A 15051-nucleotide genomic window follows, 5' to 3' on the forward strand; every position below is an offset into this window, starting at 1 on the left:
CAAGTTTTTTACTTCTTTAAGACTGCTCATAACTTTTGAGTCAGTTACATAAAAACGTACATTGGTCTAATTTGATTTCGAAAAGTAAGACTAATTACCCCTAACTAACTTTTGGTTAGTAACTGTAGCTAGTTGGTAATTCCAGTTCAAGAATTTAGAGGCATGTCCCAATACTTTTGTCCATATAGTATACCTGTGTTGGTCTCTAAAACTTGATTTCCTTAAGCTTGATAATGAAAACAGACAAATAATGTGGAATTCAAGTTAGATTTGACACAATATGTGATATTTCCTCACACAAATAAAGCTGCTTATCTCTCAGCATGAGAAAACGTTGGTTGTCCATCTATTCTGTTACAACGGGGGAAATAAGTATTGAACACGTCACCATTTGTCTCAGTAAATATATTTCCAAAGGTGCTATTGACATGAAATTTTCACCAGATGTTGATAACAACCCAAGGAATCCATACATACAAAGAAACCAAAACAAATAATCGATGCGATTGTCTTTAGTTGAGGCTCAGCAGGGTTTTCAGTTGCAGCAAGAATGTCATTCCAGAGCTTTCTTTGATTTAAGTTTGGCCTCGGGTAGCTCTGTAGTGAACTTTTACATTAATGTCCACTCACAGGCATAATTTCTTTCAATTTGAGACCTACATTGGACAGTCTCTGCACCATGGTACTGCGAAGGCAGTGATTTGTGTAAATCTTGGAGGTGCCTGCTGCTTTCAAATTCTCTGCACCGTTGTTGCAGGGTAATTCACACCTACAGGCTCTCTAGTGTCCCTGCAACAGTCAAAACAAGAAAAAAATCACTAAGATTAAACACAGCCAATATAATCATGTAAATTATATTAAGCTAACATGATGTATGTGTCACTGCGTGATCTACGTACCAAACACATTTAGAGAGGTTTTGCCTTTTGGGGTGAAGCTAAAAAGCAGGGGGGTTTGATGGCAGAAGAGACAAGTACTTTTCTAGAGAAGCAACAGGACAAAGCTGGTTCCCGGTTTGTTGGAACATGAAGGCACGTCTGCTTTTCTTATTTCTCTCATGTGAGTCCTTGTGTTTTTTTGTCTCTTCATTAAAACTTATTCACAGAGAGTAACAAAGTGTCGGCCCAGATCCGACCCACATCGGGTACATGTGGATTCCACACGGCCCAGATGTGGCACTATATTGCTGTCTGGGTTGTGACATACTTGAGACCATTTTCGTTGGTTAAAATGCAGAATGAGTCTGGCACGAGTTATCGGTTCCCCCTCTTCATCTACGTCTGAAATGTAACTGCACGTCAAACCAGACTTTGTGTTCAAGTCCTTCAGGTTTGTTGAGATTAAGCGCATCAGACAGTTTAATGGTGCTGAAATCTTTAGCAGAAATCGGTGTGTGATGCTCCATTTTATCAAGGCCCTCTCTTCTCATTGTCTTTATGACTCCAGCAAAAACATTATTTGATGAGGTGAATTCGTCTCTTATTATACACCAGGACAAACACAAAGGTGGATCATTCAGATATCTGTTCAGACCCCACACGTGACGCTACATTACTGCTGAAGTGGGTCGAGCTCCGTCTTGGTGATTTGTTCAAAATCTTTGCTGCAACCCTTTTCATCACACCAGTCACCGTGGTGTTACTGCACGGTATTTTTTTCATTACGTGTTGTCTTGAATCCACTCAGCTTTTGTCATGCCACCTAGTAAACTAACCGTTTTATAAAATGCATTAAAAAGCCAATCACAGAAATTCAGGCATTATTTTTCCCAGCCCTATTGTCCGTAATGTTGGCAACAGGGTTGTATTTATATCACAGGGTTATATTTCTTTCATTCCATATGATGATGTTTGGAAAAATAATATTTACAAACAAGCACAAAGAACACAATAATAAAACATCTTTGGAAAAGCACAGTACATCCATATCTTCATACAATTTTAATGTTTTCATCACATGAGAACACAAAAAGGTCCAACAAAATCGTCCCAGTTAATATTTTTTTATACCTTTTTTTAATTGACATGTCATGACACATAATAAAATGTCCAGCTGACACTTATCAAGTGTGTAGTCAGCTCAAAACAAGAACATCCATTAAAGTATGGAGGGTTGCAAAAGTGCATGTCAATTTCATTTGATGTAAAACTGGTATATACTGTACATATTAGACAGCATTGATACAGTAAGAGCAGGGCAATACACATCAGTCAGCCGTTGACATGCTCCTGACAGCATTTGTGTAGCCTATCCCAATGAGACAAACAGAGACAACAGAGAATAAGTTCCTTTCTTATAGAAAGAAAAAATTCCAGATACATCCAGACTTTAGCAAGCAGTAAACATTAATAACATAAATATACAAGTCATAAGTCAACATGGATGGACAGCAGTTTCTCTAACTCTGAGTGATGTCCTCGGGATCAAGAGAAGATCATTAGGAATGGAATACTGCTGCTTATGTCTTGTTCTGATTTTGCATATATTTAACATATGATTCTTTATATTTTATGCCATTTAAAAATTTGACATTTGAGCATGGTGTTCTGGTCACATGAGGCGTGTGGCATCAGACATAGGCAGGCTGGGCTAGTGATGAAGGCTCAGTTTTTTCCTGATATCATTTTGGTTTGTGAGCCCAAGTTTGTCCTCATATTAGCGGAATCTGGTTGACGATTTGTTTCTTTTGTAGTGTTCAAACACATTTATTCTTTTTTTTTTAACAATAAAAATCAAGACTCTTTACAAGAAAAGGAAAGGTAAAAGATGAAGTTTTACTTACAAATAGGTTGGTTGGATATTAAACACTGAAAATCAAACACCTACCCTCCTACCCTCAGTCTTCATTTTCCTTTATAATTGTTTTGTTTGACTGGCAAGTGCAACGCAAAAAGAAATATCCATATATTTATTAGTCACGGTGGGGTCTTGATTCTCCATCAGGCATTTCTGTTGTTAGCTGCTGTGCAGACTCAGACTGTGATTCTGAAAAAGAAAACATACTAGTTAATAAACATTGTAACCGATTCTCAATTCATCCTAAAGCATCCTGCACAGATGAGAACGTTTCCACACTGGGATCGTATGAACATATATATCAACACACTGATTCTGCACAATTATGTTTTGATTTTGAAAAATACAAGATTGCTCTTGTTTGACAAAATCAAAATATCTCCAAAAGGGATTCTGAAATTGACAGAAGAAAAAAGAAATACAACTGTTTTTATTGCTTTTGTTTTTACATTTGTTCGAACATTATTAAAATGTGACAAATCTACAGTGGTTTAATCAAAGTGCCTGACCTTGACCAGAGTATATTTCTCTGACCTCTAGCAGCAGAACAGAGACAATGAGTCGGAAACACCTGAAGGCAATATCTTTCATCAAGGAAGGGAGCTTATGGAACAGCAAAAGCCTCAGGAGATTAGCAGGACATCACTGGAATTCATTTTATGATTCTCACAGAGTAGCATGATGTGGACACTCTTCTCTCCCTCCTAGTGTTACAGACAACTATGATGGGAAATATTGACCCAGACAGCAACACAGTGTCGGCCCAGATCCGGGCCACACCTGGTATATGTGGATTCCGCGCATACCAAATGTGGGTCGGATCTGGGCCGACACTATGTTGCTGTCTGGGTGACCCAGGTGGGACTTTCGCTGGTTGGTGCGATCCACTGTTTTTGAGTGATTCCATCCATATTCAGACAGCCCACTTGGCACAATGCTGGTTGTTTTTCCGGTCAACCCAACAGGTCCAGGTCGGCGAGACGGTGGTCATTAACAAACTCCTTCACATTGCTGCCCTGGGCCCAGCAGAAAGCAATAGGGATGAAAAATTCCTCAAACTCTGGCTGGCTGTTTGAAGCAGTGGAGCTGGTGGAGACAATGCACACTAGAGATGCTGTGAAGAGGATCCAAATCTTCCCAAATAAGACAATGTCTGAATCCGAAATCGCCCCCTATACCCTCAACTAGGGCGTTTTGAGGGGACAGCCATTTGTAGTGTTGTCCAAAACCATAGTGAGTAAACTTATTCAATCCCACATTGCACCGCAATAACGAGTGTACAACCGATGTACGCTCAACAGCTGTCTGAATTCGCTCACTCGTTTTCATTCACCTCTTCAAGTGAACAGTATTAGTGGACTAACGTAGGAAATAGTGAATGAGGGTTTAGGGGGCGATTACGGATTCAGCCAATGTCAGAGAGGCGACAGCCCATCAGAGCATCCAACAATAGTGGGAATCCCCCCAGACAGCAATATAGTGTCGGCCCAGATCCAGCCAATCTGGCCGAATCTGTGCCGACACTATTTTGCTGTCTGGGCACAAGGACGCTATGCTGCTCAACTTCCGCAATACCCATGCCTGGACCCCATCAAATCCCTAAACACTCTGTCACTGGAAAACCAAATAAATTGACAGAGCATCATGAGTACAGAGCACCAGTCCAGACTCATTCCCTTCCTGAATGCCAAGAAGTGCCCTAATTTTCCATTGCATCCACTGCTTACCCCACCAGATACACCCTGAGGCGGTTCCTCTCTGCAAACCCAATTTGCAAAACATCACCAGAGAGGTGTTTCTTTTCTTTGCCAGAGAAGGGATTCCAATTAGAAAGTAAAAAGGAATCTAAGCCATCTGGTCAGCAAATTCAGAAAAGTGTTCTTTGAGATCCCCAGTCAGACTCTGTGTGTATGCTGATTGGGGTGGTTATAAGACAGCGGCCCAGTTGGCTTTTCGGACAGACAACTGAGGAGGTGAGCAGAATAATGCAACTAGAGGCCATCGAAGAGTCCCGGAGGCCTTTGTTCAGCTTCATCATCATGTTCTCAAAATTCAACACCTCCACCTGGGTCTGTAATGACTAACTAAAAGAGCTCTCGAACACTGACGTGCTGTGAGAAGCCAGCCCTTGAGAACAAACCAGGATCCGAATGCCAGGGCAATTCAGTGTTTTTTAACACCAAGACTACCATTATACAGTGAAACACCAAGCTAACAGTAATGCAGATGGTATCTCTTAGATGTTCCACAATGGGTCAGATTTGGTTAGTAAAAATCACTCTCTCTACCCTTCCTTATATACTGATTATACTGTAACCTTGATAACTGCTAATTTTGTCACAATTTCATTAGGCCACCTAGCAATCGTTAAGCACTATTACAATCATTCTGCACAGGCTACAAAGAACTACTACATCTATATTAATTTAGAAGCAAATATCCAAAGCAACTAGGGGTGGAGCGAATCGCATCACAGTGATCCGTACAGACCAAGCCCCACTGTTCGGCACGCATGTGATTTGCGGAGTAACTACCCATCATAGAGTGAAAGTTTGTCATTTGGATGTATATAAATGATAAATAAAATATGAAAAATATGAGAGAGAGAGAGAGAGAGAGAGAGAGAGAGAGAGAGAGAGAGAGAGTGAGAGAGTGAGAGAGAAGGGCACGTTTCAGACAGTGCTCAAATATAGAATTGATTCCTCTTTCGCGTTTCCTTGACCTTGAACGGACACAAACACAATATTGTCAAAATACCCGTCTAAATGGCCGTCTCGACAAGTATTCTCTCGGTTATGTCATATGTGAACAGTTGAGAAAGAAACACACCTAATATTGTACTGTTGTCTGTGTCATTAATATTAATAAAACAACAAAATACAGCTTTAACAAAGATGAAGCTATATTTAATCTATACAGTGAACAAATAGAGTTATTTTACATTAGGCTTAATTATTAATTTCTGTACCTGAATACTACTGTTAGACTTTGTAACTTTGTTATTTAGTATTCATCTCTGCTTGTAATTTGTGTATTTGTTCTTATTTTACTACTGACTGTTCACTTGTTTTAAATAACTAGTAAAAGACTAGTAGTTTTTTTATGTAGTAGCTATCGAAAAACTTCAAGTGAGCTTTAAGTAATAAATGTAAAGCAAAGTTACCCCCCTCCCCCACCCCATATATATATTTTTTTTTTTGCTGATCCGAAAAATGATTCGATCCGTGGCTAGAAAACGCTAATTACCCAAACCGTGAATTTTGTGATCCGTTCCACCGCTAAAAACGACTTACTGAACCTTCAGGGCATACACATTCAATTTGTTACGTGCAGTTTGTTATTTTAGCAATTTTCTGGTCAACTATGATGACAGTAGGGACATTCAGGTCTGACAAACTTGATGACACACTGGGAAAGGCTGAAGATGTCAACTTTGATATATTCTGTGTGAGGACAGGAAAGGAGCTCTCAGGAGTAGATGAAAACCTCTCTGGGAGGTGATTAGGCTTGGAGTTGGTGAGCAGAATTTTTCCGGTGTGCAAAATGCTGCCATATCTTACTGTACTGAACATCCTGCTCATTGAAGTCTGCTGTGTCATTGGCTCGGGCTACAAGTTTCTTTCTGTAGCTTGTGAACACTTCACCACACTGTGAAAAACCCCAGACATCAACATAGTGTCGGCCCAGATCCGGCCCACATCTGGTACACGTGGATTCCACATGCACCAGAAGTGGGCCGGATCTGGTCCGACACTATGTTGCGACACTGTCTGCGCTTGGTAGTTGATGCCCTCACAGTGCAACTTTTATTGCTTCCCTAAACAGGTCAGATGGAAGAGAGCTGGGATAAATTTGTAACACTGGTATCACTTACCCAAGATCCGTTTGAAAGTAATGTAAATGATGCTCTTCTGTGATACATTACAGTAGATTGTGAGTTGTTTCATAGTGTTTATGTCATAAAATGTTAAATAATGAACAGCAGTGCAGTGTATGTTTCCTGGAAATCTTAGAAATAATAGCTTTTTCTCCTTTTCTTTTCAACTAGTTTTCTAATTCCTCCTTTATCACACGATAAAGATGAATGCATCAGCGCATGAACACTACTTCATCATTGCCTTTTTGACCGGTGTGGTGACACAATTCGTCATAAATGTACAAATGTCCCAAATCTTAATTAATACTAGCTGATGAAAGCTGCACGCACAATAACTATAAATGGGCTACAATTTGAAAATGCTGGTTTAGATGGGCTTTACTAAGTCCCACTGCAAGAGATATTACAGTTTGAGCAAGATTCATTCTCCTCAATAATGCCATCAGTACAATGATTCTTATAAACGGCTTGCAATGAAACATTTTCACAACAGCGTGCATCTTGACAATGCTGAAGCAAAGTATCTTTTAATTCGCATTAGTAAAAATTGCTAGTAAAAAGTTCACAGGAAGTTTACAGGAAGCAGAAGTGTGTCAGAGATCAAAAGTGTTTGTTTGGATTGAACGTCTCCCAGTGGTGATGAGCAGAGAATGAGCTCGCTGATGGGCTGCAGCGAGGGTTTGTCACCGTCTCAAGACGATGTGTTTGCATACACACATCAGACCCAGCCAGAGGCGGGAACAAACACACCGCATACTCTCACAGGACGCCGGAGTTCGTTGCTGTCTGTATCTGATCTACCTGCATCCATGTGTGTCACTCATGGGTAATATCGGAGCTTTCATTACACTTTTGTGTACAAATAATTTAGAAACAGCCGAGCAATCTTAAAACTGAACTCTAAAGCTTTTCTTCTTCTTCTTCTTCTTGTTGTTGTGCTTCACTGTGAACTGTACGATAGAAATTCAGAGTTGATGTCAACAGTCTGTGTGATAGGAAACTATGGTTAGAAAACTGGGTTAGTTGTTTAGTCCACTGTGCATGTTGATGATAAAAAACACATTCAGGGAAATGGGAAATGGCTGTCATGAATTAGTCGGAGGATTTGCTCCATTAATTGGTTTGGAAATTAAGTAAACAATTGCTCCTTAGTATTTCAGTGTAAATGCCTGCATATTATTCATTAACCACTTGCTATCCAGTTTAACCAGTCACTGATTGGACTAAAATACACTGTCATATTTACATATTCTCAGTGCAAACATAATGCCTTTCTATGTAAACTAATAGATTTTGCCCTACCAATCAATCAATTAACCAATCAATCAATCAATCAATCAATCAATCAATCAATCAGTGCCTTCGCAATTAATGTTGTTATATTACCTCTCCTGCATAGGGGCTGACAGCCTGATAAACAATTAAAAAAAAATTATTTGGATGTACCACCAGAAAGCAGACCATAATTTAACATATTTAACATTTCCTTTTCAATCATGGCAGCTGTAACTCAAAAATGCTGATGAAATTGTGGAGAAGACAGTATGTGCAAGTAAAGGGTCCAATCATGAGATATACCTAATTTTATAAGCAAATATTTCCATATCAGCAGACTCCATAACCTTAACCCTACTGACCAGCAAAACCATTCAAATTGCTATAGTTGACCTTGAAACATGCAACTATGGAATCGAAAGAGGCTCAGGACTTTAGGCAAAACTGTTGGAAAATGATAAGCACATGCATTAAAGGGTTAGTTCACCCCAAAATGAAAATTCTGTCAGTAATTACTCTCCCTCATGTTGTTCCAGCCCCCTAAGACTTTTGTTCATCTTCGGGACACAAATTAAGATATTTTTGATGAAATCTGAGAGCTGTCTCACTCCTCCATAGGCTTCTATGGGATCGAAACTTGCCGGCCCAGAAAAGTTATTAAAGACATTTTTAAAATAGTCCAAGTGACTACAAGTTTATCAAGCAACGAGAATACTTTTTGTGCGCAAAAAAACCAACAAAAATAACAACTTTATTCACCTATTCATTTTATTCTGTGTGGTCCTGAATTAATTCACGTAGTGTTTTAGCGCAGCGCGTCTGTGTTGTACGTCACACGAAGGCTCACTATTGGCCGACGCTGGTCATGTGTGTGATGCGTGTGATGTACAACACAGAAGTGCTGCGCTAAAACACTACGTGAATTATTCTCATCGCTTGATAAACTTCAGGTTGAGCCACTGTAGTCACTTTGACTATTTTCACTATGTCTTTACTAACTTTCTGGGTTTGCAAGTTTCGATCCCATAGAAGCCGATGGAGGAGTGATCCAGCTCTCAGATTTCATCAAAAATATCTTAATTTGTGTCCCGAAGATGAACGAAAGTCTTACGGGGTTGGAACAACATGAGGGTAAGTGATTACTGACAGAATTTGCATTCTTGGGTGAACTAACCCTTTAAATAAGTAACATTCATATTTGTATTTAGGTGTGTGTGTTATTGTGTGAATAAGGGTGTAAAGTGAGGTGTTTGCTGCTTTAAGAGCTGAACAGATTGAGTTTTTCCCATTGTGCTCTTGGCAGGTCAGGTCAGTAGGACTCCTCACTGAGCCTAAGGAGCTTGGTAGGGGAAAGACACAGCCCTTCATCTTCAGCTCTACACAAATAAATAAAACATCACTGTGTCCATCCCTCCTGATGACCTCTGACCTCTCCGACTGAGCTGAGACGACTGCTGTGTCAAGGACTCAGAAAACTAGAGCCCATATAAAACAAACTTCACTTTCAGAAGGACAGAAAAAATAGGTACAATTCTGACAGCAAGTAAACCAACAAATAAACCCTCTTGTTTGAATTCATACTTCTGTTTATGTAAGTTCTCCATAATCTCTTGACACATCAGAAACCTGTTACAGGGGAGCAGTCTAGCTTAAGATGAACAGATTTCTGAAATGAAAACCATGCTTAATATATTAGTGAAATTTCCGAAGATGGAGGCTTGCAAATGTGGCGATGTGATAAACTATTTTTCGTCACCAGAGAGAAGTCTGTTGTTTTCACAGGAAGATATAGTTATGACATTGTGATTAAAAATTATGAGGTAAAAAAAAAAAATTAAACATGCATGGATGAATTGTTCACAGTAAGATCTATAATGCACATTTAGAAAATAGATAGGGTGATTTTCATTTTATTCCAACTTGGGAGTCCGTGTTACAGTGTAATTACACAAGTAAGTATAGAGTAATATTAATTAACGTTTATTTAATATTTGTTTAGGTTTGGTCTGGTTTAGTGTTAGTTGCCTGTTACATCAATGCACACAATGCCCAACGCGTATAGACAACATTGAAATTGCACATGTATGAGATCATATAAAATGTATTATATTAATAACAAGCCATATCTAGTATATTTCCCAGGAGAGCTCCAGCCACTAAAAAAAGGTATTCATCACGAAACTAAGTTATGAATCCTCTCAGAGAGATCCACAGCTCAGACCAAACTCTCAGAGAGGTGTTTCAATGCCATGGGGTCACACGAACCTCAGTCTAAACCTACAACCAACATGGTGTAAATCCTCTTGTTTGAACTAATTGTGGAAGGCAAATGGGTCCACAAAATCAGTTTCCCATCCCTCTATAGATTATGAAACTATACATGCGTTTTTTTAGAAGTGTATACATTACAAACACAATCATTAGTTCATTAGCTAATAAAGTAATTAAAGTCAAAGCCACAAGCGGAGAAAACTTCAGCGGTCTATAATGTCTGGATCATACAGTTGCTCAATGGCACTTGCTTATGGTCATGAGCTCAGTTCTGCTGTCAGTGATTTGAGCCAATCATCTGAGCTGAAAATGCTATATTACAGTAAAAGTTATGTCATGACGTCACACCCAATGTTGCTTTGGTTTTTTGTTTCTGCTCACGTTTCACTGGCTGATACGACAGTGGTATTGGGCATTTTACTGACATGGATCATTCAAAGTTTATTGGTTAATGATGCCATTGCAGAAGCATCCTGTTATAAGCATGATTTATTTATACAAGCCAGAAAAAGGAGTGTGGCAGAGGCTGGTCATGTGATCATGGTCATCAGTGCTCTCCTCAGATCATCTCACCTGAAGCTCGGTTTGGAAGAAGAACTTCAGCGGGCACTGTGAGCAGTCGTAGATCTTGTCCTCCTGCCCGTGTGCGGTGAAGATGTGCTGCTGCAGTTTACACGCCTGCACGAACACTGCAACGGGACACAACACACGTGTGAACTGCAAATCTTTCCAGAAACACTGTCAGTTATGCATTTTAAAACCTTTTGCTGTAAAGACTTATGCTTAATTTCTTGAAATTTGAAACATACAAATTGTGCCTATATAAAAGCTTGGGGTCGGTAAGATTTTTAAAAGTATCTTCTGCTCACCAAGGATGCATTTATTTGCAAAAAAAATAAAATAGTAATACTGTGAATTATTTTAAGTATATTTAAATGTAATTTCTTCATGTGATCAAAGCTGAATTGTCAGCATCATTACTCCAGTCTTCAGTGTCACATGATTCTAATATGATGATTTGCTGCTCAGGAAACATTTCTGATTATAATCAAGGTTGAAAACAATTGTGCTGAATGTTTAGTCACAGTGCAAATATTTTTTTTTTCAATAATTTGCACTAGTGTGCAAATAGCGTTAAATACTATTTATATGAAATAGCAGTGTAAATAGTTGTTAGATGGTATTTATAGTAAGTGCTAATACTAACATACACTATGTGCACCTTTATTCCCACTATTAATACCAGTTAGACACTTTATTTAAATTTTTCAAATATTTTCTTCATTTTTATTCAAAATAAATTACTTTTTCAAGCTGATATGTGTCGGGAAAAGTGCAGATTTAAACTCTGGCCGGTCAAGTCAAAACCTAACGCCTTACTCTCCACGGGTTTTCTTTTTCTTTTAATTTTGTCTGGCCCAATCAGACAGTGGTGGGCGGAGTTAGTGTAAATAACCTCTGCCAACAAGGCAGGCTATTGCCTATTTTTGTGGAAACGATGGTATTTTTGGGGTTGTTTTTAGGATTATTTGATAAATGTAAAGTTTAAAAGAGCAGCATTTAAGTGAAACAGAATTTTTGTAACAGTGTATTCAAATTTTAATAAAAGTTTTCAGGAAACGTATTGACCCCAAACTTCTGAATAGTCCTGTATATGCAAGAACAAAACAAAAAATGTCAGTGATTTATTTCTTTTAGAGTTGACTTGGAGCAGATAGTGAAGAAAACAGACAAAAACTGTCCAGCATGTATTTAAACAATGTCAGTACTGTTTGTAAAACATCCCATGATGCACCTCATGAAGTTGGTTGAGAGAATGAACAGAGCGAGAACAGCTGGAAACTAGACAAAGGGTGGCGACTTTGAAGAATCACAAATTTGTTAATTTGTTCATTAAAAATGTTAATAAACATGTGGACAAAAATGTGGAAATAAAGAATGAGTAGGGGTTTACTTTGACTAGCCATGTACAAACAATAAAACTATCTTTTCAGAAGGCAAAGTGAATCTTTTTGAATATTATAAAGTTGGTAAAACTGTAGACACTGTTTACAGCTGGTATTAAGATGTGTTTTGGTCGATCGGATCACAAGTGGACGACGCTAAATACAGGTGTAAACGGGGTTTAAGAGGTTTTGAGTTTGTCCACTTTCCTCCACATCCAGATGTACTGTAGTTGAAAACACATTTAACCGGATTGCTTTCGTAGTGTAAACGCTCATGTGATCGAATGTGTTCAAACAGCCACTAAACACCGTCTTCTCTCCGTCTACTGACCGAATGAGTAACATTATGGGAAGAGCTCTAGCCAGACGGGATTTAAACTTTGTCGGCTGGAGACCCAAGTTTGGTTTAAAGGTGAGAAACGTACCAAGCACAATGTTCTCTCACCATTCCTGATATCTAACACACACTGACAGCGTTCGACTGGTCTTGTGTCTGTCAGAGCAGAAACTAAAGCTGATGCTCTCCGTGTGTTTTTCCGTTGTCTCCGGGCCGTTCATGTGTGAATTTCTTAATTATATATGTAAATTATTTCATCCATTAGATCCAAAGATTTGAAAAAATCCATACATTACACCTCAAAGAAATCAGGATAGAAGTGGTCGAAAATGGGCAAAAGAGATGGATTGAAACACAAGGTGTAAAATGCCTTAATGTCTATTTAAGTGAATCAGACCTGGAATTAATTTTCTCCTCTTTTTCTCTCTTTTTTCCCCCCATAAAATGACTCGGTTCAGATGAGGAAAGACACATGTGCTGTTTTCCTAGCACAGATCTTACAGTTTGGCAGCATATGAAAGAAGAATTGTCACAACTAAGTGAATCAAGATGTTGGGAAACCCAAATGTTTCCAGTCCTTTGCATCATGGGAGAACCGACTCCACGTGCATCGAAACACTCTGCAAATGTAGCACGGCTTTGGTTCCCCATCCGTGATTTGGCTGGCTCTGGGTAATGGTCAGTCCGGTGCTTTGAGTCATAGTGAACAGTGAGGAATAATGATGTGCTTTATTTAGAGCCACTGTAGGGACACGCGGCAAAATAAACAAGCACAGGAACGGCAGTCCGTTCTACGTGCAAAAACACGGACTCTATTAGTCAACAGTGCTAATTATATTGACAATATTAATATTCATGCAGACTCTTTATTTATGCGTAGCCTGATTTCAGTCACATCTAATCTTTGAAATGGCACTTAAAACACATAGTGCCTTTAATTAAGCCATAGAGCTGCTGAATAAGTGTGTGTTTGAGTGTGCGAGTATGCAGTTATTCTCACAGGACTACTTCAAACATGCTGTTTGTTTTTAGAGACCCATATGTTTAAGGGTGGCTAGTCGTGTCTCTGAGGTAAAGAGTGAGTTCTGGTCTTCATTTGAATTTCTTACAAGGGATAAACAACTTTTGCCTTCATGCCACTGCACTGGATTTTGGATTTAGACCCAAATTAGCTTTATTAGGGTCAATGAGAACCTGTGTTTTCTAAACTTACTAAAATTTCTAAAATTCAACTTACTCTGGTAACAAGATCTGGATGTGCATCTGTGGGTTTAACATCCTGAACACGAGCTCAAATAAGTGATAATAGAGAACGATTTATAGAGAAAAAGATGGATGTGATTTGTTTTCAACCATGTGGAGATAAGGGATAATGTACATCCAGCCGGTTGTTATCTCAGAATAACCCTCGACAGGGTGATCAGGATCAGGTCTTGCTTCACCCTGAAGGGGTTTATTCAGCGATAACAACCGGCTGGATGGACATTATCCCGCTTATTACACGGCTGCTTGCCACATAAGTAAATAATTAGCCAAGAAATATTGACTTGAGTTGAAATATTTGATTAGGTCTTTAAACGCAAAGCTTCCGCGGTGAGAGCAGTTTCAGTTCAAACTAGACGGACATGTAAGAGATACGGTTTAGTCATACCACTTATTACACATAATTTCACCACATAAATAATTATGGAGATAAGAGATATTGATTTGAGATGAAACGGTTTTAAAATCGTACCTGTTTGTTATCCTATAAATCCAACAGTGTACAAAACCATCGTTGGAAAATGGCAGCAGCTGCGTTTGTATGAAACGAGAAAGCGAGTCCACGATACTGCATGGCATAATTAAATAACTGTACACAAAATATTGATTTGAATGAGTTTTAATAGTTTATTAGCTCACCGAAAGCAAAACTTCCACGAAGAAAAAAGTTTCCTAGAAAGAGTTTAGCGCTTCGGGCGCTATTGACCAATCAGAATCAAGTATTCCACAGAGCCATGTAATAACATTAGATAATGCAATAGTTAACGTGAACTAACAGTGTAAGAACTGTTCTAATTTATGTGGAAAAACTACCATTTTCAACCCTCATTCTGACCCTCTGTCTAAAACAATCAGTTTTTAAGGTTTGTCAGTAAACGGTAACTGTTATGATTGGCTAAATTAATTACATAGGAACCAGTATCATGAGACTTTCATATGAATTGACTCAATATTAAGAAACCGATTAATTATTTGGTAAAAAGTAAGGTTAAATAATATTATTTTACTTTTTAATTGTTGTTATTTTGTGTCATTTGTATTAAATGTGTTTTTCAGCCACATTCGTCTGGAAAAACAATGTACAAGACAATTAACTATAACCACAAGATATTTATTTATTTATTTATTTATCTATATTAATGGGCCTATATTTCCGAAGCCAAGCAGCATCATTGTGCACACAATTGAGTGTAAAACTGGAATGTTTTGTTGTGTAAAGTGAGACAAAAGCTCATAAGTGGCACGCAGAGTGTTTGTTCTGCGCTCAGCTTCCTCCAGGGTAAATG

The 15051-nt window shown here is 38.6% G+C and overlaps 1 protein-coding gene across 2 annotated transcripts in view; it reads right to left on the reverse strand.

The window, feature by feature from the left end:
* Positions 1–1753: 1753 nt before the first annotated feature.
* Positions 1754–15051, reverse strand: part of LOC308696636 (zinc finger protein 521) — a 97274-nt gene continuing 83976 nt past the window's right edge. Inside the window, exons 6-7 of one of the 2 annotated variants that reach the window (XM_081375515.1) lie at positions 10793–10908; positions 1754–2985 (exon numbers count right to left, since the gene is read on the reverse strand). In XM_081375515.1, the coding sequence (XP_081231641.1) occupies positions 2956–2985; positions 10793–10908 (146 nt within the window). In that variant the 3' untranslated portion in view covers positions 1754–2955. The remainder of the gene's footprint in view (positions 2986–10792; positions 10909–15051) is intronic. The other variant, XM_081375516.1, reaches the window with a different exon arrangement.

The sequence above is a fragment of the Scardinius erythrophthalmus genome, assembly GCF_964197995.2.
Source record: "Scardinius erythrophthalmus genome assembly, chromosome: 9".
Taxonomy (NCBI): Eukaryota; Metazoa; Chordata; class Actinopteri; order Cypriniformes; family Leuciscidae; genus Scardinius; species Scardinius erythrophthalmus.